The 23,866-nt window shown below is 38.0% G+C and overlaps 2 protein-coding genes across 8 annotated transcripts in view; one reads left to right on the top strand and one right to left on the bottom strand.

Annotated features, from left to right (window-relative positions):
• Positions 8,018-9,355, bottom strand: LOC107632613. The gene has a single exon (XM_016336280.1). It carries the CDS (start codon positions 9,353-9,355, stop codon positions 8,018-8,020), a length of 1,338 nt encoding a protein of 445 aa, XP_016191766.1.
• The window catches only part of LOC107629833, an 11,622-nt gene continuing 4,544 nt past the window's right edge, over positions 16,789-23,866 (top strand). Inside the window, exons 1-3 of one of the 7 annotated variants that reach the window (XR_001618053.2) lie at positions 16,811-17,275; positions 19,601-19,664; positions 23,562-23,860. Coding sequence is in view for 2 of the 7 variants with exons in the window: in XM_021118417.1 (XP_020974076.1) it covers positions 20,006-20,812 (807 nt within the window). In the remaining 5 variants the exon portion in view is untranslated. The other 6 variants (XR_002359003.1, XR_002359002.1, XR_002358999.1 and 3 more) reach the window with 6 other exon arrangements.

Genomic DNA, 23,866 nt, shown 5'->3' with positions numbered 1-23,866 from the left:
TACGCGTTTAACAGCTATCCAATGATCCATGCCTGGATTGCTCAAGTATTTACCCAACACTCCCACTATAAATGATATATCGGAATGTGTGCAGACTTGAGCATACATTAAATTCTCTAGTGCTGATGCATAAGGTTTATCATGCATTGCTGTCTTCTCAAAATCATTTTAGGGCATTGCTTGAGACTAAACTTGTCTCCTTTAGCTACGGGTGTGTCCATTGGTCTACAACTTTTCATGCTATATTTACTTAAAATCTTTTCGATATAGTTCTTTTGTGATAATCCAAGAATACCTTGAGAGCGACCTCTTAGTATCTCGATTCCTAATACAAAAGAGGCATCACCAAGATCTTTCATTTCAAATTTGTTCGATAGAAATATCTTAGTTTCATGCAACAAGCCTATATCGCTACTGGCAAGTAGAATGTCATTAACATGTAAGACCAAAAGGATGTATTTACTCCCACTGAACTTACGGTATACACACTCATCTATGATATTTACCTCAAAATCATGAGGTAATGACTTGATGAACTTGTGATACCATTGACGGAAAGCTTGTTTGAGACCATAGATGGATTTTCTCCTTTCTCTATTGGATCTCCTTAATGACACTTCTTGAGGTTGTTGAGCTTGCTGTATGGGTTGGGGTTGAGGAGGATTTTCATTATTTTCCTGTACTGTAGCAGTATCTTGAGCAACAACAATATTTTTATTGTTCTCTTGTACTGTAGCTGGATTTACAGCAGGATTCTCATTGTGCTCTTGTACTATAACTGTATCTTGAACAATAATAGGCACAAGGTCCTGATCATTGTCAGTTATAGAACCCTCATCAAAAGCAACATTCCTAATATTTCCTTCCCCCCCAAACTCAACATCCTCAAGAAATCTCGCATTTCCCGTCTCAAAAATAGACCTTGATGCAGGATTGTAAAATTTGTACCCCCGTGAACGCTCAGCGTAACTAACAAAGTAGCAACTAATTTCCTTGAGTCCAATTTTCTTTCATGCGGCCTATAAGGTCGCGCCTCAGCTGGACATCCCCAAATATACAGATGCTTTATACTGGGCCTTTTCCCAGTCCAAATTTCATGTGGAGTTTTGTTAACTGCTTTGCTTGGCACCCTATTAAGGATGTACACTGCGGTCTTTAAGGCTTCTCCCCAGAGTGATTCAGGCAAGGAAGAATGACTAATCAAACTTCTCACCATGTCCTTAAGAGTTCGATTCCTTCGCTCTGAAACACCATTCATGCTAGGTTTGCCTGGCATGGTGTATTGCGGAACAATACCACACTCCTCTAGGAAAAGAGCAAAAGGCCCGGGACGTTTCTCACCTGAACCGTCATATCTTCCGTAGTATTCACCACCACGATCAGATTTGACAGCTTTAATTTTCTTTCCAAGTTGAAGTTCAACTTCAGCTTTGAAAGACTTGAAAACATCCAAGGCTTGGGACTTTTCATGAATTAAATATAGATACTCATAACGAGAGTAATCATCTATGAACGTAATAAAGTACCGTTGTCCATTCCAAGAGACAGTAGGGAATGGGCCACATATATCAGTATGTATCAGTTCTAAGACATGTTTAGCTCTCTCGGCACCTAATTTCCTTTCGTTTGTCGTTTTCCCTTTTATGCACTCAATACAGACTTCAAAGTCCGCCAAATTTAGGGGTCTAAGAATTTCATCCGACACGAGCCTCTGAATTCTCTGTTTAGAGATGTGACATAGGCGTTTGTGCCATAATGATGCCGAATTCTCATTTAGTTTTCGTTTTGTACCTATTTGCAGTATTTCATTATTATAGGAATTTAAGTCAAGCCTATATAGATTATCCATCGAATGACTAGAGCAAATATTATTCGAATTACAGAAGAGACTGACTTTATTGTCTCCGAACGAACAAAAATAACCTGATTTGTCCAAACGAGAAACAGAAACCAAATTCCGTCTAAATGACGGTAGATAAAATGTCTCTAATAAATCCAAGTAAAATCCACTCGTGGAACATAATCTAAAGGTTCCTATAGCTTTGACCGCAACTATATTGCCGTCTACCACATAGATGTATCTTTCAGCATCACTTGGCGGTCGGCTCCACAGGCAACCCTGCATAGTGACACTTACATGAGTAGTAGCAGCAAAATCTACCCACCAAATATCAACAGGTGCATAACTTAAACTAGCCTCAGAACAAACGAAAGTAAGAATTATACCGTTCTTTACACGCCAAGTGGCATATTTGATACAATCCTTCTTCATGTGTCCCACCTTCTTACAGAAGAAACAGGTTGAAACTTGATCCTGTTTCTTAACCTTTTTCTGCTGAGAAGGCACATCCGCAGTGGTATTACGCTTTCTTTTATACTGAGAAGATGAAGCTATGTGAGCACTTTCAATCTTATCTTGCTATAGCCTCTCTTCTTCTTGCACACGGTGAGATATAAGCTTATTTAAGGACCAAGTGTCCTTCAGAGTGTTATAACTTACTTTGAATTGCCCAAAGTGTGCAGGAAGGGAAATCAAAATGAAATGCACGAGTAAATCTTCAGACAACTCTAACTTTAGTGCTTTCAATTTTGAAGCAAGATGAGGCATTTTCATAATGTACTCCCTTATGTTCCCTTTACCTTTATACCTCATGGAGATAAGTTTGCTCAAAAGACTACTTGCCTCCGCCCTTTCATTCTTAGTAAAGAATTTTTCAACATCTTTCAGGAACTGTTTGGCATCTTTATTCTCAGTAATTGAGCCCCGAAACGCCTCAGGAATTGAGCGTTTCATGATCATAACGCTCATTTGATTGGATCTCTCACACTTCTCTATTTTAAACTCATTGAGGTTTTCCAGAGTGGAAGTGGGTTTCTCTTCTCGAAGAGCTATATCTAGATCCATACAACTGAGGACAATCTCCACGATATCCTTCCAAATTTTAAAGTTTGAACCATTCAGCATAGGAATACTGCTAATTTGTGCATAAACATTGGTAGCTAAAGTCATAGTTTCTGGATTAGAATAAATAAACATGTAGTAAACATTAGTTAAATAATGGGAAAAAATCCATATTGAAATATCTAGAACAACATTAATTTTCAACTTTGGATAGAAAAATTAACTGTAAGTGATACTCTCATTGCAATAATCAAATATTGTCAAAATTCCTGTCACACATGAAGCCTTTCTTTGGACCGACTTAATGCGCACATGGAGACTTAAACTTTGCAACCTATTTATTACCGCATATATTTTCTATCAATTGGCCAAACAATAACCTTCCTTTGGGCCGATTATTGACCGCATAATTAATAGAAAATAAACAAAAGTGTGCAATGCTTATTATTTGGCCAAACAATAAACTTTCTTTGGGCCGATTATTGTCCGCATAAATAATAAGTATTACTTTTTTTGGTGATCTACGGGGGTTAAAAACCCCAACAAGGAAAGGAAAGAAAAAACAGAGAACTAACAAAACCAAAAAAGGGAAAACAACTCTAAGATCCCCTAATTCTGAGGGTCCCTAAACTATCACCAAGAAGTGCATAGCTAATGTCTGGTGGGACTTTGTCGAAGAGGTGTAACCCAAGGGCCAAGTCCTGACCCTTCTTGGCAAGGAGATCCGCCACCAAGTTTGCTTCGCGCAGGGCATGGTTCCAGGTAATATGCTGAAACCGTAAAGCTAAGGTCCGGATGTCTTGTATCAAGGGAGCACATGGGTGTGCTGGGGGGCAGCCATGGTTAATGAATTTGATGGCAGCAGCTGAGTCAGATTCCACAACTATGTTTAGATACCCATTCATAGTGGCAGTGTTCAGTCCGTGGATAATTGCCCACAGTTCTGCGTGCATGATTGAACAATTGCCCAAGTTGCAAGAATACCCCTTCAAAAACCTTCCTGCCGAGTCTCGAAAAACACCTCCACTGAGAGAACCAGGATCCATCGACGTTTAGTTTAACATAATCTTCATCCGGGCGAGACCAACCTACAAGGCACTCACTAGCAACTTGTGTGCTTCTTGGATTCAGGTCCTTCTTGACTGCCTTCAGGAATTCCTCGGACCGGGCCCGGATTTGGTGAGACGCAGTGGTAGTAGGGACAAGGTCTCCCTGAAACACAAGTTTATTATGGAAGTACCATAGAGAGGATACAGCAACACCAAAAGTACAAGCCCAGTTATTATCTGAGGTGAGGTTTTGAAGCAGCCACGCTTCGAGGCCAGTGCTATAGAAGGATCTACAGCTGTCAGGGGGGTTAAGCAGGCGCCATATACTCTTCGCATAGAAGCAGTCTCTTAGGACATGAATGGTTGATTCTTCCTGGTTTCGGCACCGAGGGCAAGTATCATCAGTGGTCAAGTGTCTTCGTTTTCTTTCCAAATTTGTGAGGATGACGTTGTGCACAACTAGCCAGAGAAAAGTTCTAATACGCTCCGGTCCTTGCCAACACCACACTAGCTTGAACAACTTATTAGGGCTGTCCTGGGTCGACATAAGAGACTGGTAGGCTGTTTTAACGCTGAAGGATCCATCCGAGGAATGGCACCAGGCCATACAATCAGGTCCCTTCCACGGTGATGGGGGAGAAATAGCCACAATCTTGTTGACAATGTCCTCTGGCAGCACACTCTGAAGCTTAACAACATCCCACTGCCCTGCAACATTTAGGAAGTCCATTACCATTTCAGAATCATTAAAATTGCTACTTACCTGGCTTGAGCTCTCGCTTAGTCGTCCCACTCCTGGAACCCAACAATGTTCCCAGAAGCAAACTTGGGAGCCATCACCAATTCTCCAAATGGAACTTCGGTTAACATTTTCCCACACAGAATAGATGCCCTTCCATAGGTTTGAGTTGCTACGCTTCCTCTCTATTATAGGCATGAGATCAGTTCCACTTCCATATTTAGACCTGAGGACTCTAACCCAGAGAGCATCTCTCCTTTCTATAAGCCCCCACCCGACCTTCATCATAAAGGCTTGGTTCAACTGGCAAGCATGTCTGAGGCCTAGACCTTCAAAAATTTTTGGCGCACAGACTTTTCCCCAATTGAGCAAATGTATCTTTTTTGTTTGTTCAGTATCTCCCTAGAGGAAATTCCTGCAAACACGGTCAATAGTATTACAGGTAGCAGTAGGCAAAACAGCAAATTGCATATGATATAAAGGAATAGATGAGAGGACAGATTTCACCAGAGTTAATCTCCCAGCAAGAGATAGAGACGAAGCTTTCCAAGAGTTTAGCCTGGTATGGAGTTTGTTGATAACATCCTCAAAGGTATGTTTGGACACTTTGGAGTGCAGAATAGGGACGCCCAGATATTTCCTCAGGTCTTCAGTTCTGGCAAACTGCAAGGCATTACTCACTTCCGTTCGGACATTGTGACACACATTCTTTGAGAAGAAAATCCTGGTTTTGTCTTTGCTGACCTTTTGCCCTGAGCTCTCGCAGAAAGCCTCAAGACATTTGTTGATGGTGTTGGCTTGATCCAGGTTGGCCTCAGCGAACAGAATGATATCATCCGTGAAGCACAGGTGAGAGATCGGCGGCCTATCCTTCTTGAGGAGGATTGGCTTCCAAAAACCATGGTCCACTGCTTTACTGATGAGTTGGGATAATCTCTCAATGCAAAGCACAAAAATGTATGGGGAGATGGGGTCTCCTTGTCTAATACCTCTGGAGGGCGAGAATTTATCAAGCTCTTCGCCATTCCAAAGAACCCTCATCCTTGCCGTCGAGATACACGAGAGGGTGAGATTAATAAAGGACTGGGGAAACCCAATGTCGACGAGGGTCTCCTTGATAAAGACCCACTTTAACCTGTCATACGCCTTCTCCAAATCAATCTTTATGCCATCCACCCCTTTTTTCCTTTTTTCCTCCTCATAGAATGGATGGTCTCTTGCGTGATTACGATGTTGTCTGAACTATGTCTACCGGGAACAAAACTACATTGATTGGGCATAACCAGCTTGTCCATAACTCTTCGCAAACGATTAGCGAGAATTTTCGTAACCACCTTGTAAGACACATTGCAGAGACTGATTGGTCTTAGCTGTTTTAGATGGGAGACCGGTTTAGACTTGGGAATGAGAGTGATAAGAGTCTCGTTAACCTCTGAGATTTGCTTTGGGTCTTGGAAAATATTCCTGATTAGATCACAAACGTCCATACCTACTTTAGACCACTGACTCTGGTAGAAGATGGCTTGAAGCCCATCTCTGCCGGGCGCCTTCCAGCTACCGATACCAAAAATCGCATCCTTTACTTCCTCATTGGTCACCATCTGCCCCATTATGTTGTTATCAAGGCTACTCAGGGGAGGGAAGCACTTCTCAAGGATGAAAGGAGTATAATTTGGGCTGTCCGTATAGAGGTCCATAAAGAAAGTAGTAGCCATGCTTTCCAGGATTGCTTTGTCATTTACCCAGTCCCCATTATCGGTTTGAAGTGAGGAAATTTTGTTTCTGCGCCTTCTAATCATAGTTGAACCATGGAAGAATTTTGTGTTTCTGTCCCCAAACTCGATCCATTTGCATCTAGCTTTTTGGAACCAAAGGATTTCTTCTTGGATGAGGATTTGTTGGTATTCCAGCCACAGATCCTTTTGCAGCTTATCCAGGAAAGGGTTATGTGCGTATCCCAACCTGTTTGCGATCCCTTGAAGCCTTTTGAGGATTCTGCTTTTTCGTTTAAAAATGTTGCCAAACACCGAGTTGTTCCAATCCTTGAGCTTGCTTTTCAGGTTAGAAATACCCTCACTCCAGGACTCATGGACATTCCAAGATGCATCAACGACATTCCTAAATTCCGGATGAGTTAACCAGGCAGCGAGGAAACAGAAAGGCCTTCTTCCTCTGTTCTGCGCCATAGTATTGGAGAGTTGCAGGCAGATTGGGGAGTGGTCGGACTTGAGCATGGGCAGGTGCTTGACACAAGCCTCAGGAAAGGCAATTTGCCAATCCACATTGCTGAGCCCCCTGTCCAAACGTTCCGCAAGAGTGCCTCTTTTCCAAGTAAACGGCCAGCCGGAGTAGCCCAGGTCAATTAGGCCACTCGTAGAAACACATTCCTGAAACTCCTTGCAAGCACTTTGGTGGTTATACCTCGCCCCTCCACGCTTCTCATGGTTGTGTAGCATGGCATTGAAATCACCCAAAAGGCACCAAGGGAGATTAACACTGCTTGCATAGGCTTTAATTGTGGCCCATAGGGTTCTTCTGGTGATCCTTTGAGGACTACCATAAACTGCTATTATAAGCCAAGGGGTTGAATTACTGCTCGCATCAGAAATTTTGAGGTGAATAAACTGTCTATCATGCTCCAGGATATCCACCCTCCAAACAGCGGAATCCCATAGGCACCAAATGCCTCCAGCATGCCCCATAGCGTCAACAACAAAGGCTTTATCGAAACCCATCTTATCCTTGATTTGCTTTCCTCGTGCACCACTGATGTGGGTTTCTAAGAGGAAGAACAGATTTGTTCCATACTCCTGGCGAAGATCCCGAATAATCGATGGAAACGCTTTACTACCGGCACCCCTGCAGTTCCAACTAATGATGTTCATCATTTTATAAAACAAAGGAGGAGAGACCATCAAAGGCCAACATTACTTATGAGGTTCCAGACCCCCCTGGTCCCTGAGAGACGATTCCTTATGCCCGCCCCTGTCACCCGCTTCCAACATGGAAACATCCGAATGCTTCCTTTGGTTCCCCCTGGGGTCAGAACCCCCCAAACTAGCACCTGGTGGCTGTGTGCTCTTCTCTGAGTTGAACAATATGTTGTCTCGGACCGCATGTTGGTCTAGATTCATACGGGCATCTTTCAAAGACTTGAAAGCTTTCCATTGATCCTTCTGCATTCTCCTCATGTAGTCCTTGACAATCAGCTCCATACCTTCCAGTTCGGAATCCTTGTCCTTCTCCTTCCCTTTCATGGAACTCGATTGCGTTTCCAAACCCTTGTGGTTAGCTAGATCGTTCTCTGAGTTCTTTGCCTTGTTTACATTATGCGATGAATTCCCCCTGTACCAGAGAGACCCTAGGAGTGGGTGTGGTTTTCTTCAAAGTTTGCGGGTTCTTTCCTGCACCCGGTTTGGGGGTTCGTTTTTGGGTTTGGGATCTACCCGTTACTTCTTGGGCCTGGGGTTTTTGCGGCCCAATCTCCTTCCCATGCTCTTGGCCCTTATCTGAATCTTTCTTTGTGTCCTGCATGATCTCCGCACTTTCCCCATGCAAAATAGCAAATCGGGATCCCAGTTCCGGATCTTTCCTTTTTTGAGTCCCCTCTATTATGGAGTTATGGCTAGGATTCTTTACCTGATTGGCTTGAGATTTGTTCTGCCTTGATTGAGCTTTCTTTCTGTCGACGTATCTTTTAACCAGCATCCATGGCCCGAAATCCGCGTTGGGTATGTCGTTGTCGTGATTTTGCTGATTTTGTGGATTCTCAGACTTTCCATTTTGGTCACCCTCTCTCCGGACCGGTACCTCCACCGGAGTGGTATCCTCGACGTGAGTGTCTTCCATGGGTTTGTCGCCAGCTGCGAGGTTTTCCATGCATTGGTCTGATCTATGACCATATTTGCCACAGGAAAAGCAGATTTGGTGCAACCCTTCATATTCAAGGTGAAGTTCACTTCCAAGGACCGAGATCCGGGGAACCAGTTGTTTGGCCAAGTCGATTTCAACACATATACGAGCAAATTTTTCCCTCGAATGAATTGATGTTGTGCGATCAACTTTTAGCATATGGCCAATAGTGGATCCAACCCTCCAAAGAAAACGGTGGTTATAGAGTTCAATCGGAAGATTCGGGATGCGGATCCAAGCAGCGATTTTCCTTACTTCTGTGGGACCTGATAGGAAAAAAGGTCTCCATCTCTGAATAATAAGATAGTGGCCGGCTATCATCCAGGGTCCTTCCATCAACGCATGTGTGTAGTCCTCCTCATCTGAAAAGTGAACCAAAAAATAGTCATGATTCATATCAATAACATGAATCTTACCTTTGCTTTCCCAATCCCTGCGAAGACGTTGCTCCATAAACGCAAAAGTCACGCGTTTGCCCAACACCTTGACCATGAGAGCATTTTTCCATGGTTTGCACCACTCCTCAAATTTCTCTTTCGACACTGGGATCGTAGGGCAAGGGTTGAAAGGTTTCTCGACATTTTTCCCGTCCTCATCATCTTGATACCATTTGTCCTCAGGGTTAGGTTCACGGTCATCCACGCTGAGATACTCGTCATGGTCGCCCTCAAGGCCAGGACCCGTCAAAAGGGTATCCTTGTATGAGCCTTTTGTAATTGGTATGGATTTATCCTCAGCTGGGACAATCTCCATACAGTCGGACGGTTGAATGAGATCCACCTCTCCTCGCGTCTTTACTTTCTTCGTACTTCTCTGCATTAGATCGTCCTCTTGGGTGGAAACCCTAGCAGAGCTTTTTTCGGCCATAGAATTGATGAATTTAAATGACTGAAAGTAATTAACAAACTATTTTTAAATAAGCATTACTTTATTCTTAATTTGTTACCCAATCATGTATTTACTATCAATATGTGTATGTAATTTGGCCAAATATAGACCTTCCTTTGGGCCGATCAATATTCGCATGAATTACATAACACTATATTCCTTATGTTTTGAATAAATCAATTTTCACAAAAGAGGCTACTTTGACAGCATAATGTTCAATCAATTTATTCCAAAACTAAATTTTTATAAAATTGATGGGTACAATAATCCTTATATCCTAAGAGGATAATCTATTAATTTTATATCAAATTAAAGACACACAAAATAAGAGAAACGAGACAATTATAATAATTCTTTCTGCTAATGTTTCAGAATAAATCAATTACTATATCAAATAAGAATATCGATACCTCCAGATAGAGTTCCGAGCACTCAAACTGGTCCTTGGCCATATTTCAGGTGATAACTCATCACCAGAGCGCTGACGTGGCCGCGGATTGCCATGCTAGAAGGCTCCAAAACGGCATCGTTTTAGTTTGGCACCCTTGATAGCCAAAAACGTCGCCATTTTGACGTTATTTAGCATGAATATCAGTTTTCTCGCCAATACAAACTTCACTCGTCTCTTCTTCTTCCACCCTCTGACTCCATTTTCGTATACTCATCAATGGCGTAACCGTAGGGTTCTAATCCCTGGGTTGAAAAAGTTGAGAGAAGAAGAAGCAAGAGGTTTTCGTTCTTCTCCTCCATCACCAGAAGCAAGAGGTTCGAACTTTGTGATCGTATTCAAGGTAATCTCCCTCCTTTTTTTATACTTTGCATTTTCGATTCAGTGTTAGTTGTTGATATACAAGTTGTTTGTGTGTTTGAGGTTCGGGGGGTTTGGGGTCGTTGTAGTGTCTAGGGTTTGAAGGTTGGTTGGAATTTGTGGGGTTGCTATATTTAATCGGAATAAAATAGGGATATGGTGCAAAAATGTGTTCTTGATGTGTTGATGTCACACTCCAACACCAAAGTTCATACTACATCTAAAGTCACACAGCCACCACCAGTGTCAAAGACTCCTACCCAACCCAAGGTGCCAACAAAAAAATCCCAGCTTATGAATAGTTTTTCAAATATCAATTTAATTTTTTAGAGATTCACTTGATCCTGGAGTGATTTTTTTTGGCCGTCCTGCAGTAGCTCCTGGACTAATTAGTGGAAGAGAGATTTTCATTCTCATATTGTCAGGGAAATAGATTGCTATTGCCTTAGTTGACCAAAGCAAATTGAGGTATAGGTTTTTTCTCATATGTTCTGTTCTTTTTTGGCTTCAATACTTAATTGATGATAGCTTTTCAACAGTAACATACCCCACATTCTTACCAACTTTTTACATGGTGCCTGTGGTAAACCAAGTTTATTCATTTGATACCATCTTTTTTTAGAAGAAATTTGTCACTCCAATTGCATTATAACACATGTTTTTTGTTTATAGTTTAGCTCCTGAATCATTGTCTGATTATATGCATATCTGTTAGGGACTTTTATGGGGATCGATTGTAAATTTTAAGGACCTTTATGGGGATAAGCATAAACGTTAGGGACTATTATGGGTCATGAATATAAAGTCAGGGTCATATATGTGTACATTTTGTTGAAGCTATATATGTTTAATGTTTCCTGAATCTGGCAAGGACTGATATTAGCAGTGAAAGAGGTGATGCCTGATATGCATCACCGTTTCTGTGTCTGGCATTTATGAAAAAATTTCAACAAGAATTGGAAGGACTTACAACTACGGAAACTTTTGTGGGAATGTGCAAGGGCAACAACATACCAAGAATTCAAAGATGGAATGGACAAGATCAAAAGGTTAAATGAGGATGCTTGGGCATATTTAGAGAAGTGGCCGATGGATGCTTGGACCAGAAGCTCATTCAGCCATATTTAGGAGTTTCTATTTTGTGTAATTAGTCTTTTCCATCGTACAATGACTAGATGGTGAATTGTGATCCAAAGGCCTTTTTGATATGCCATGCTTTTGATGAAACTACAGATAGCAGCATAATGGTTTCTAGGCTGCCTTTTACCTTCATCTTTTGTTGTTTTTTGATAAACAATGGAATTTATCTTAATATACTATGCTTTGTGATTTATCATTCAGGTGGAAGCAGTTTTTTATTTTTTTGATAAACAATAGAATTTATCTTAACAACAGTTTCATAGTTAACAACATTTTTCATTCCATCAACAAGCAATTTTTTTGATAAACAATGGAATTTATCTTAACAACAGTTTCATAGTTAACAACATTTTTCATTCCATCAAGAAGCAATTTTTTACATCTGTTGCTAACAGGAAACCCTAAACCACCAACTCATTCATCATTTACAATACAGGATCACCAACAACACTATCAATACAAACACAGCTAACACTAACAACTGGGTAATCACTTTTTGCATCTGGACATCCTCCTCCAACCTTCGAAGCCTCCAATCAAAGTTCATCTTCACTTCATCACCACACGATTCTGACTTCTCAACCTGTTCCTCATTCACAGAATCTGCCCACACAAAAGTCTGCACCATCTCTTCCCACTTGTCTGTAACCAAGAAAGGATCAAAGTTCAGAGAGGAACAACACAAGAACAGTCAGGGGAGGAGAATCATAACAACACAAGTAATTATTCTAACCTATATTATAGTTGGGACAGCCATAAAAAGGTTTGTTCGGATTCGAATTTGTGCCAGACCATCTGAGGATTGGCCTGCAGCCACAGCCACACCATTCTGGCGGGACCGATCTTCTGCTCTTCGTTTGCGCTCTACTCTGGTTCTAGTAAGATGGGGAACGGACAGAGCTTCAACCTGCAATGCTACCACCACCCATCATCGACATGAGTAATAGCCCTAGCTGGAACTGTGTGAGAACAGGAAGAAGTGTATGAAAGAAGAAGAAGAAGAGATGAACAAGACGAAGGAATGAAGTATCTGAGAATTTGGGGATTTAGGGTTATATATAGTACGAGGGACCAATATGGGTACAAATTGCAAATTAGCCAGCTCAGCTAGCCGTTAGGAGCCCTCCAATGTGGTAATCCACGGCCACGTCAGCGTTCCGGTGATGAGTCATCACCTGAAATATGGCCAAGGACTAGTTTGAGTGCTCAGAGCTCTATCTGGAGGACTACAATAAAAAAATCGGGATCTTAGGGATTACTATGAGTAATTACGTGAATCTCAGAGACGACTATGGATATTTACTCCAGTAATAACATGTAATCTGAAACAATACTAAAATCATATATATATATATATATATATAGAAACACACAGGGGGCATATCGATGGATATATATCTACGTATCAATTTATATATATGCGTGCAACAATTTATAACGTAAACAACATATATATATATATATATATTGATTCGACAATAGAAAAGCAAAAATCGAATATTTTCGATGACTAAATAATAGATGGCTTTGATACTACTTGTTGGAATAAATTAATTTTCATAATTCAGATCATCTATATTGAATCACCAAAAATATAACATAATGCGGAAACGTACCTTTACTAATAAGAATCAGAAATTGATGGAAGAATTTGGATCTTGTGGTTCTTTCGATCTTCCTCAACCAAAGTCTTCTGTATTCCTAGGAGGCTGAACTGCAACTCTTTTGATGGGGAAAGAGCAACAAAGGCGGCTTTGGTATATTGGGGACCGAAACCCTAACTGTCTATTTATATTTGAGCATGGCACCCATTAAACCCTTAAACCCAAATAAAATAGTATCTAAAGCCTAAAAGATAATATATCTAAAATCTAAAAAAGATAATTATCTAAGGAACAAAAGATAATATCTGGTTTTATTCTCATTTAATTCCAAATCAAAAGTAATAATGACTTATTTAATTAGCATTTATAACAATAAATGAGATCATCATTATATAAGTCATTTATAGTGAAATAGCATAATTTGTGATTACAATTAATATATATATTGTCCTCAAATAAATTAGAAAATTAAAATAGTTTCCTAACACGAATCGATTAGTTGTAATATGGATGTTGAATTGATGACTTGATTAGCTAATAACTCTAATTATGAGCTATGTTTATATTTTAATTTTTTGTTTTAATATCAATTTTTGAATTTCTTCAATTAATCAATTATATTGCTATATTAATTTTATTATTATATTTTAATTTTTGAAAGTCCTATTTTATTTTGTTTTATATTAACTCTTCAATATACTTATGATTAACAATTTTTAGACAAATAATATTTTTTACATCATTTCTTTTTCCTTGGATTATTTTTTAATAGAAATTTATGTTGTCTTTTTGTGTTAGTTTTTTTTTTACACTACAAGAAAAATATTTATTCAGTCACACTTTTTTTAGACTACATTTGAAAAGTGTAGCCTATTCTAAAAATACGCTACGCTTTTCTCTGTGTTTCCTTTTTATAGGAGAATAGGAAACACATTTGTGGTATCACTTGAAAAGTGTCTCCATAAATATTATAAATATCACTTATAAAGTATAGTCTTATCTTAAGAGCTATGGGTTCACTTTTTACACCAAAGAGTGCACTTTTGAAGAATAACTTATTTGTCAGGTTTCAGATGTGCTTTAAAAGTGTTGCCTAATGTATTTCAGGTCAAATGTCCAATATTTAGGCTGCGTTTATTTTCAGAGACAGGACAGAACATGACATTAAGACAGAGACAATAGGATGGAGACACTAAAAATTATTGTTTGTGTATTGTGTTTGGATACGATGTACAAGACACTAATGTAATGTCTAGTATTATGTTTGGATACACATGGACAAGACTAAAATATTATATAAAATGACTAAAATAACCATATGATTCCAAATTTTATACATCAAGTACAAACTAATTTAATAGAGAATGAGAGTACGTAGGAGTACAGACAAAACTTGAAAAAATGTTTGAAGAGACCAAAATTTTAATAAAAAAAATATATAATAGTATTTATATTAAAATAAAAAGAGGTAATGACCAAATCAGTACCCGAAAGATTCAAACGCTGACATTTTGGTACCTCACTATTGTGATGACAAAATGGTCCTTAAAAGATTTTAAAATTTGACAAGCGTACCCACGAGTTCACCGGAGCACATTTCCACCAAGCACAGTGTTGACATGGCCACTGTGTTTTGATGACATGGCAAATACCCTTCCCCACCCTAATTCTTCTCTTTCTCCTTCCCCCTCCCCAACGCACTCCCCCCTTCCCCTTCCTGAATGCATTCTCCCCCTTCCCAACCCTAATCTTTCCCTCTCCCTCCCTAATCCTAATCCTCCATCTCCAACGCACTTCCCCCTCCTCAATCCAAAATCCCCCTTTCTGAACCCTAATCCCCTTCCTTTACCCCTTTGAATTCTAATCCCCTTCCCAACACAGTGTCTCACACTCTCAACTCTCTCTCCCCTTCGTCTTCACTGCTGTCGCCTTCACTACTTGTATGTGCTTGTTGCTAGCCCCTGTCCCCTTTCCCATTCTTCCGTGTATCGAAGACGAGGTCTCACTTCTGGCACTGCTTCCTCTCTCGCAAGTAGCTCCCTCCCGTGGTTCCCGTCACAATCCCCCATCTCCAACGCACTTCCCCCCTCCTCAATCCAAAATCCCCCTTTCTGAACCCTAATCCCTTCGCTTACCCCTTTTAATAAATTCATCAATTTTCGCTAACCTTTCAAAATGATTTGCAGATTTCATTTAGCATTTCAAATTAAAACCATATATATTGAATAATTTTGTGATTTGGCATTTCACATTCCAAAATCAAACACTTTTTTCTCATGCAATTCTCAACGATGTTAACAATTCAATCATGGAGAAAATCACACGATTTAGCAGAAGGAAGAAGAAGAAATGGTGAATGCAAGATGATTTTAACAATTTTAAAAAAAAAAAAACAAAACCAGCAAATTCGCGAGAAGGAGAGAAGAGAATCTGAAGCAGGACGGCGAATGAAGCGGTTCCGAATGACAAGGGAGGAGGCAGTGTAAAGAGTGACGGGAACCACGGGAGGGAGCTACTTGCGAGAGAGGAAGCAGTGCCAGAAGTGAGACCTCGTCTTCTATACACAGAAGAATGGGAAAGGGGACGGGGCTAGCAGCAAGCACATACAAGTAGTGAAGGCGACAGCAGTGAAGACGAAGGGGAGAGAGAGTTGAGAGTGTGAGACACTGTGTTGGGAAGGAGATTAGAATTCAAAGGGGGTAAAGAAAGGGGATTAGGGTTCAGAAAGTGGGATTTTGGATTGAGGAGGGGGAAGTGCGTTGGAGATGGGGGATTAGGATTAGGGAGGGGGAGGGAAGGATTAGGTTGAATTAACATGAAAACAATAATAAGAAATCAATTAAGGATTTGGAGATGCTTTATCTTTCTTGATCAATATGTCTTACTGGCTACTTCAACAATGAATGATTCGTTCTATGGCAAAGCTGTAAGGCTGCGTTTGTTTCTAGAGACTCGACAGAACATGACACTGAGACAGAGACAATAGGACGGAGACACTAAAAATTATTGTTTGTGTATTGTGTTTGGATACGATGTACAAGACACTAATGTAATGTCCAGTATTATGTTTGGATACATATGGACAAGACTAAAATATTATATGAAATGACTAAAATAACCATATGATTCCAAATTTTCTACATCAAGTACAAAGTAATTTAATAGAGAATGAGAGTACGTAGGAGTACAGACGAAACTTGAAAAAATATTTGAAGAGACAAAAAATTTTAATAAAAAAATATATAATAGTATTTATATTAAAATAAAAATTATAAATATATTTATTTTATTTTTAAATTTATTATTAATATGTAGGAATACATATAGTTAAGATTAATAAAAAATAGATCTGAGTTTGAATAATAAAAAATTTTGTTTAGGTTAATAAGCCAAATTAATTTTAAATAAAAATCAGTTTTAAAAAAGAATCCGTTTTTACATGAAAAAAATTAGTTTTTACACATAAAAATATATTTTTATTTAGAAAACCAAATTTTTTTTATCTAAAAACTGATTTTTCTTTAAATTATATAAAATCAATTATAATTTATAAATTATTTTTTAACATTTTAAAAGATCAATTTTACCTTTAATAATATTTATCTTTCAAAAGTTTCAAGGCTAATTATAGGAAAAATAAGAAGAGATAATAGTGGAATAATAAAAAATATCTATGAACAAAAAGAAAAACAAAATTTATAAAAAAGTCCGTGTCCACTCTTCCAAATCTCGTGTCCATCATTGTCTTTTGTAAAAGAGTGGACACAAAAATATAAAAAACTGTTTCGGAGACAATGTGTCCCGTGTCCATGTCTCTGCTTCCAAATATATTTTAAACATGTACTATCCATATCTCTGTGTCTTGTCTCCGAAAATAAACGCTACCTTAGTAAACTTTTTTTCACTTTACAACAAATAATAATATACAAATTAAACCCATCAGAAAAAATAATATACAAACTAAACACTCAGCCAAATCAAATGAAACAAACGCATAACCCTCACCCTTGTTAGCTTTTTCTTTCTTCGTGCCACTCATCACCCCAAATTAGAGAAGACTTTGCCATCACCACTCACCACTCTAGGAAGACTCTGCACTCACTCATCTTCACCACTCACAACGTTGTCACTCGTCTTCACCGTACCATCGCTTCGCTTCACTGTGCACTCACATCAGGACGACGCTGCACTCAACTGAAAACCTCTCTTCATTCGCTCACCATCGTCGAGAAGGTATGCATCCACCTTCATTTGGTTTCTGAAATTTGAGAGGGTAGAGTTCCGATTTTAGGGTTTCAATTTGGGAGTTTGGTACAATAATCTGTGAACTCATGAATTGATGAATTACGGTGTAGGAGAACTCATTCTTGTAGGTTCGTTCACCACAAACCCTAGGTCCGTTCTTCTATTGGCTTAGCTTGCGATTTTTTCAACTACATTTCGATTCGGTTCATATTTTTCTGTGATCAAATTTATTGCCCATTTCAAATTTTTGGATCATTTAACGGCTTGAAAATGATTAAAACTTAAATTTGTGTCCTTTTATTTATTTTACTTGTTGATTGGGATGTTGTTACTTTGAAAATTCATCGACTTTGTTATTTTTTTTTCTTGATCAAATGAACTTATTCAGACATCTGGTGGCTAATTTTGTGTTTTTTTAATTATATATTTTTTCTAATGAAATATTTGAATGTAGATTTTTTATGCTGAAGCAAATTGATGAGCTGAAGCAGTTAAAATGCACAGAGTGAAATAGAGTTTCTCTGAAAAATTTAATCATGCGAATTTCATAGATTACATAATTGAATTCTGAATCTAACTTGCATCCATATCTACAATTACTGTTTCCTGAACAATTTAGTGGATTGAGTTTAGAATTTTCTAACATGCACAGGAAGTGATTAGATGCATCCAAGTTGGTTTCAAAACTTGTTGGTTTTTTCTGCTTTGAATTCTTCTTTTTTTTTCCTTGCGAGATTCATGGTTTGGATTTAAATTTTGGGCTGTTGTCAGACTTAATTAGTATAGATACTATGCAAATTTAAATTTTTTTTATTCTAACTGTTTGATCATTTGCTTGTTCCTGATTTGAGCTACAATAGTCAATAGGTTATTAAATTTAGAATGCTAAGTAATGCCATTCAAATAAGCTTAATGAATATCTCATATAGTTGTTTCTGAATTGTGACTTCAACTCTTTAGAATATTTTATCATTTGAGAAATTATACTATGTTATAGTTGATGTTTTGAAGAAAAAATTAGAGTATAGACTCTATTTGGTTTGTGCATTGCTTCAAAACTTGTTGATTTTTTCTACTTTAGATTCTTCTTCTTTTTTCCTCGTGAGATTCATGCTTTGGATTTGAATTTTGGGCTGTTATGAGATTGCTTGAGAAATAGATACTATACAAATTAAAATTTTTTTATTCCAACTGCTTGATCATTTGCTTGTTCCTAATTTGAGCTACAATAGTCAATAGGTTATTGAATTTAGAATGCTAAGTAATGCCATTCAAATAAGCTTAATGAATATCTCATATAGTAGTTTCACCTTCTTTAATTTCTCATCTCTGGATGCCATTATTAATTACTTTTTCACCTTCATTTGGGCCTTACACACACAATCTCCTGCCATTTGTGGACTCCCTAATTGACACCTTTTCCGACGTCCATGAGTCACTCCTGCCATGCTGCTTCTATAGTTATAATTGACCCATTTTCCTAATTTCTTTTATAGGCACAATTTTAATTTCACTTTATATCTTTTGTTCTATCCTTTTTTTAGGTGCTCTCTCTATCATTTGGATTTGTTTTCTTTTGCTACAGTTTCTTTTGTATTTTATTTAATTTTTTCCCCTTTAAAATTTTCCTTTTGTTCTTGTTGCTTTTGGACATAAAATTATTATGAAAAAGAATTGAGATGTGTGCTGTAGCAGCATCTATGATTTTTAGCTTTTTTTTTTTCTGATATTTCACTTTGATTTGTGTACGTCCTATTATTTTCCAAATAAGTTACCGACCTAAATTGAGTTTTGAAAAGCAAGATTCTTCCTTTTATTTTTAGTTACTCACTCCCGTGGGAAATTCCTTCACAAATATTATATTAGATTACAAAATTCCCAAACTTTGGTTCACGCGTTTTTCATGATGCGAAGCTAAACACCCATTTTATCTTGTGTTGATCATCACAATTCATGAGGATTCTATTTTACTATAACAAAAGAAACTTGTTACTCCCAAAATTCACCCATCTTGTTTCTCTCTTTCAGCTACTGAAATTCAGCACATAACATTTATTTTATGCTTATCTTATGCATTTTTAACCCTTTGTCTTAGGCACAATACTGTATATGAATAACAAAAATGTTGATAATATCCATTTAATTATAGTCACAAAAATATCTATCTAATTCATTATAATTTTTTAATTCTATGTAGGATTTTTTTATTTTTTTCTTACATTTTAATTATATCAATTTAGAATTTATGAAAATAAATCAAGACTAAATATGATTATAGTCTAATCTCTTAGAATTTTACTTGGTAACAAACAGATTGAAGTTTTTGGTTAAAGCTCCCACGTGGATTTTGTCAAAACATTGATCGTGTCATGGCAAGGTACAATGCATACTTTTTCTTTTCAATTTTTTATTACGCTCTTAATTCATGTGTAGCTCCACCTTGATTATTTTATTAGTTATGAAGTTGCAATTTAACTTATTATTTATGCACTATAAATTCTTTGTTTTTCTTTTTTTGTTTTGCTTCAGCGAGTTTCTAGTAAAATGTTTAGAGAATTACTTCTAAGACTAGGAACTATTTTCTGACCAAACTACAAGACTATGAGCCCCTTATATTTCATAACACCCTTCCTCCTCTACTCTTATTATATTCACTTTATGACCCCTTATAAATTTTCCTCCAAAAAAATTTAATAATTATCAATTAGGTTTTGGGATATGCCGAAGGATTGGATGGATCTACCGAGGTATAGAAAAGAGTATATCAATGGTGTTATTAGTTTCTTAGAGTTTGCATACTCTGAGGGAGAACCGGACGGACAACAAATTCAATGTCCTTGTAAGAGGTGTTGTAATATTGAGTGGTATAGAAGAGATGTGGTATTTGACCATTTAGTAGCCGACGAATTTGTTAAGGGATATAGAACATGGATCAATCACGAGGAATGGACAATCCCGATGGTGGTTGATGATGACACGGATGATGAAGAAGGTGCATGCGATGACATCGAAAGACTGCTTAATGATGCATTTGGAGATCACGCTGAGGGTGTTACTGCAGGTCAAAATGAAGAGGCTAAAAAGTTTTATAATTTAATAGATGGGGCAAGTCAAAAGTTATACTCGGGCTGCAAGAAATTTTCTACATTATCTTTTACCATCCGCCTGTACTTGTTAAAGTGTTTGCACGGTTGGAGTAATGCCTCCTTCACTTCCCTTCTTGAGCTATTGAAAGAGGCAATGCCTGACATTAACATACCTCCATCTTTCCATAAGACGAAGGCTATGATAAGAGATTTAGGTCTGGATTATAAAAAAATCGATGCTTGTCCTAATGATTGCCTCCTGTATAGGAAAGAACTAAAGGATGAAACACAATGTTTTGTGTGTGGAACATCTCGATATACTGAAAATTCTAGTGATAATAGCGAGAACCAACCTCACAAGAAAGGTCGTCCTATTCCTGCAAAGACTTTGAGATACTTTCCTATAATTCCAAGACTTCAGAAATTATTTATGTGCTAAAAAACGGTAGCTAGTCTGAGGTCGCATGATGAGGAGCGCGTTAAAGATGGGACGTTAAAGCATCCTGCAGATGGCCTAACATGGAAGAACTTTGATGAAATGGATGAAGATTTTGCAAAAGAATCACACAATATTAGACTAGGCTTGTCAAGTGATGGGTTTAACCCATTTCATAGCATGAATATTTCATGGAGCACGTGGCCCGTGATGTTGATGGTATACAACTTGCCTCCGTGGATGTGCATGAAACCTGAATATTGTATGCTTTCTTTGCTTATTCCTAGGCCACAATCATCTGGCAAAGATATTGACGCGTATCTACAACCATTGATAGAGGACTTGAAGTTGTTGTGGGAAATAGGGGTGGAAACTTATGATGCATCAAAGAATGAGACCTTTCAAATGTGGACAACTCTTTTGTGGACAATCAACGATTTTTCTGCGTATGCTATGTTGTCTGGGTAGAGTACAAAGGGAAAGTTGGCTTGTCCTTGTTGCAACAAGAATACCTCTTCTCTACAACTAAAACATAGTCGAAAGACAGTTTATATGGACCATCGTGTCTTTTTACCCATGGATCATCCATGGAGAACCAATACAAGGTCTTTTAATGGGAAGCAGTAATTAAGATCCCCTCCACCTGTTATAGAAGGAACGAAAATTTTTGAGTTACTACAAAATATTGAGAATATTTTTGGGAAGAAGCAAAATACGTCAAATAGTTTCCCATGGAATTGGAAAAAAAGATCAATTTTCTTTGAATTGCCTTACTGGCACAAGAACCTACTGCATCACAACTTAGATGTCATGCACATAGAGAAGAACATACTTGATAGTGTAATTGGAACTCTTTTGGATATCCCACGAAAGACAAACGATCATTTGAATGCTCGATATGACTTAAAAGATCTGGGGACCTGGAAAAAACTTCAACCAAAGGAGGTGAATAATGGCAAGAGAACAAAGTTGGCAAAGGCATGCTTTTCTATGACTGCTGCAGAGAAGTCAATTTTTTGTGATATTTTGAAGACAACAAAGCTACCTGATGGTAGTGCTTCGAATATATCACGGTGTGTACATCTAGGAGAAAGAAAAATTTCTGGGTATAAGACCCACGATGTTCATTTTTTGATACACTATTATTACCAATACTGATTAAAAGCATCCTTTCTGATCACGTGGCCATTCCGTTGATTCGACTAAGTTCCTTTTTTGTCGCTTATGCAAAAAGTTCATCACACTGGAAGAGATAGATCGACTAGAATTTGAGATTGTGGAAACATTATGCCACTTTGAGATGATCTTTCCCCCTAGTTTTTTTGACATAATGGTTCATCTTCCCGTTCATTTAGCAAATGAGGTGAGATTTGGTGGTTCGGTACAGTTTCGTTGGATGTATCCTCCAGATAGGTACATGTGTACATTAAAGTCATATGTATGCAACAAAACTCACCCCGAAGGTTCTATTGCTGAGGCATATCTGGCTAAAGAGTGCTTAACTTTCTGCTTACGATACTTGCATGGAGGTGTGCGAACAAGGCTTAATAAGCGACCTCGGAATGATGATGATCCTAACGACGACGAAGTTTTGCCGTCAAAGTTGTTTTCTAACAAAGGTCGTTCATTAGGCGTGGGAAATGGAGAACCAATTAATCTCGATGACATATCAAGTGCTCAAGCCCATGTGTATGTATTACACAATTGTGAAGAAGTCGCAGATTATGTTAGGTAACTTAATATAACTTATGTTTATTCACTAAATCAAGTGCGTTTAGATTTTTTCCGATCAAACATAACTATTATTAACTACAGAGAGCATGAGGATCAGGTTAACAATTAGCGGGGAACGAAATGGAGAAAAGCAAAAGTTCATAGTAAAACCTTCTCGCAGTGGTTTGAAACTCGGGCGAGGGATCCAAATGTGCCTATTTGGCTAAAAGAATTATCTTGAGGTCTAAGCTCTGTTGCAAGAAGATTTTCTGGATATATAATTAATGGATATAGGTTTCACACTGTAGAGCGTGAGGCAAGGAGAAAAACACAAAATAGTGGTGTCACATTAACTGCTTTAACTTCAAGCTTTGCAAGTGCTAAAGATAAAAGTCCAATTGAAGAAACTGTAGCTTATTATGGCAGGTTGTTTGAGATAGTAGAGTTAGACTATTTTGGACGTTTTAAGGTTGTATTGTTTCGGTGTGAGTGGTATGATGCTGGGAGAGATAAGTATGGTCTTACATTTGTTCACTTGAATAAGAAATGCTACCAGAATGAACCTTTCATACTAGCACCTCAAGCACATCAATGTTTTTATGTGCAAGATCTATATGAACATAACATTATGTTATGGAAACTATCCCAAGAGACTTATTCAAAACAAATGACGAATCTGAATCTGAGGCCCATCAAACCTTCTTTAGTGAACAACACGAGCATATAACGAGCCCTGCCATACCAGCTGATGATGGTGAACTTATTCTGGAGAGGAATGATCTACAACCTACAGTTATTGAAACGGTTTCCCAAGTGACTTCCGCCCAAGAATATGAGGCAGATTTCATTGGAGATTCTGATTCCGATGGGTTAGCCTAAGCAATTTATTGCTTAATATGTACATATGTATAACTAAGTTTTCTTCACCTTTTTATTTGTAAGTCATTTTTGTTTTAATTTCTCATTTTGTTAGTGTTTCTTATAGGATATGTCACTTTATTGCTTATATTAACTCGAGTTAACTAATTTATTTGCGTAGGAATAAAGAATTTATTGATCTTAAAGCAACATAAAGTAAGAATTTGCTTCGACAATTTAAAGCCAAGAGACAATAGATTGTAAATGAACACAAGCAATATGAGATGCAAGGTGCAGCACGTAATGACAAGGAGGAAATTATGCCAAGGTTGGATGTAGTCGAAAGTCAAAAAGAGTTGAGTGCAACCAAAGGAGTGAAGAAATCTACGTCAAAGAAGCTAGATTTTACTCATTTACAAAGCACACTCAACATAATCAACAAAAGGATGAATTTCACGCCTGAAACCTTGGAGTACAGCCAAGCAT

Source organism: Arachis ipaensis, chromosome B03 (assembly GCF_000816755.2).
Source record: "Arachis ipaensis cultivar K30076 chromosome B03, Araip1.1, whole genome shotgun sequence".
NCBI classification, from domain to species: Eukaryota; Viridiplantae; Streptophyta; class Magnoliopsida; order Fabales; family Fabaceae; genus Arachis; species Arachis ipaensis.
This window is presented reverse-complemented; position numbering and strand designations above follow the sequence as displayed.

Bases quoted from the DNA above. Each gene is read 5' to 3' on its own strand.
- LOC107632613 (XM_016336280.1), bottom strand. From the start codon at position 9,355: ATGGAGATTGTCCCAGCTGAGGATAAATCCATACCAATTACAAAAGGC.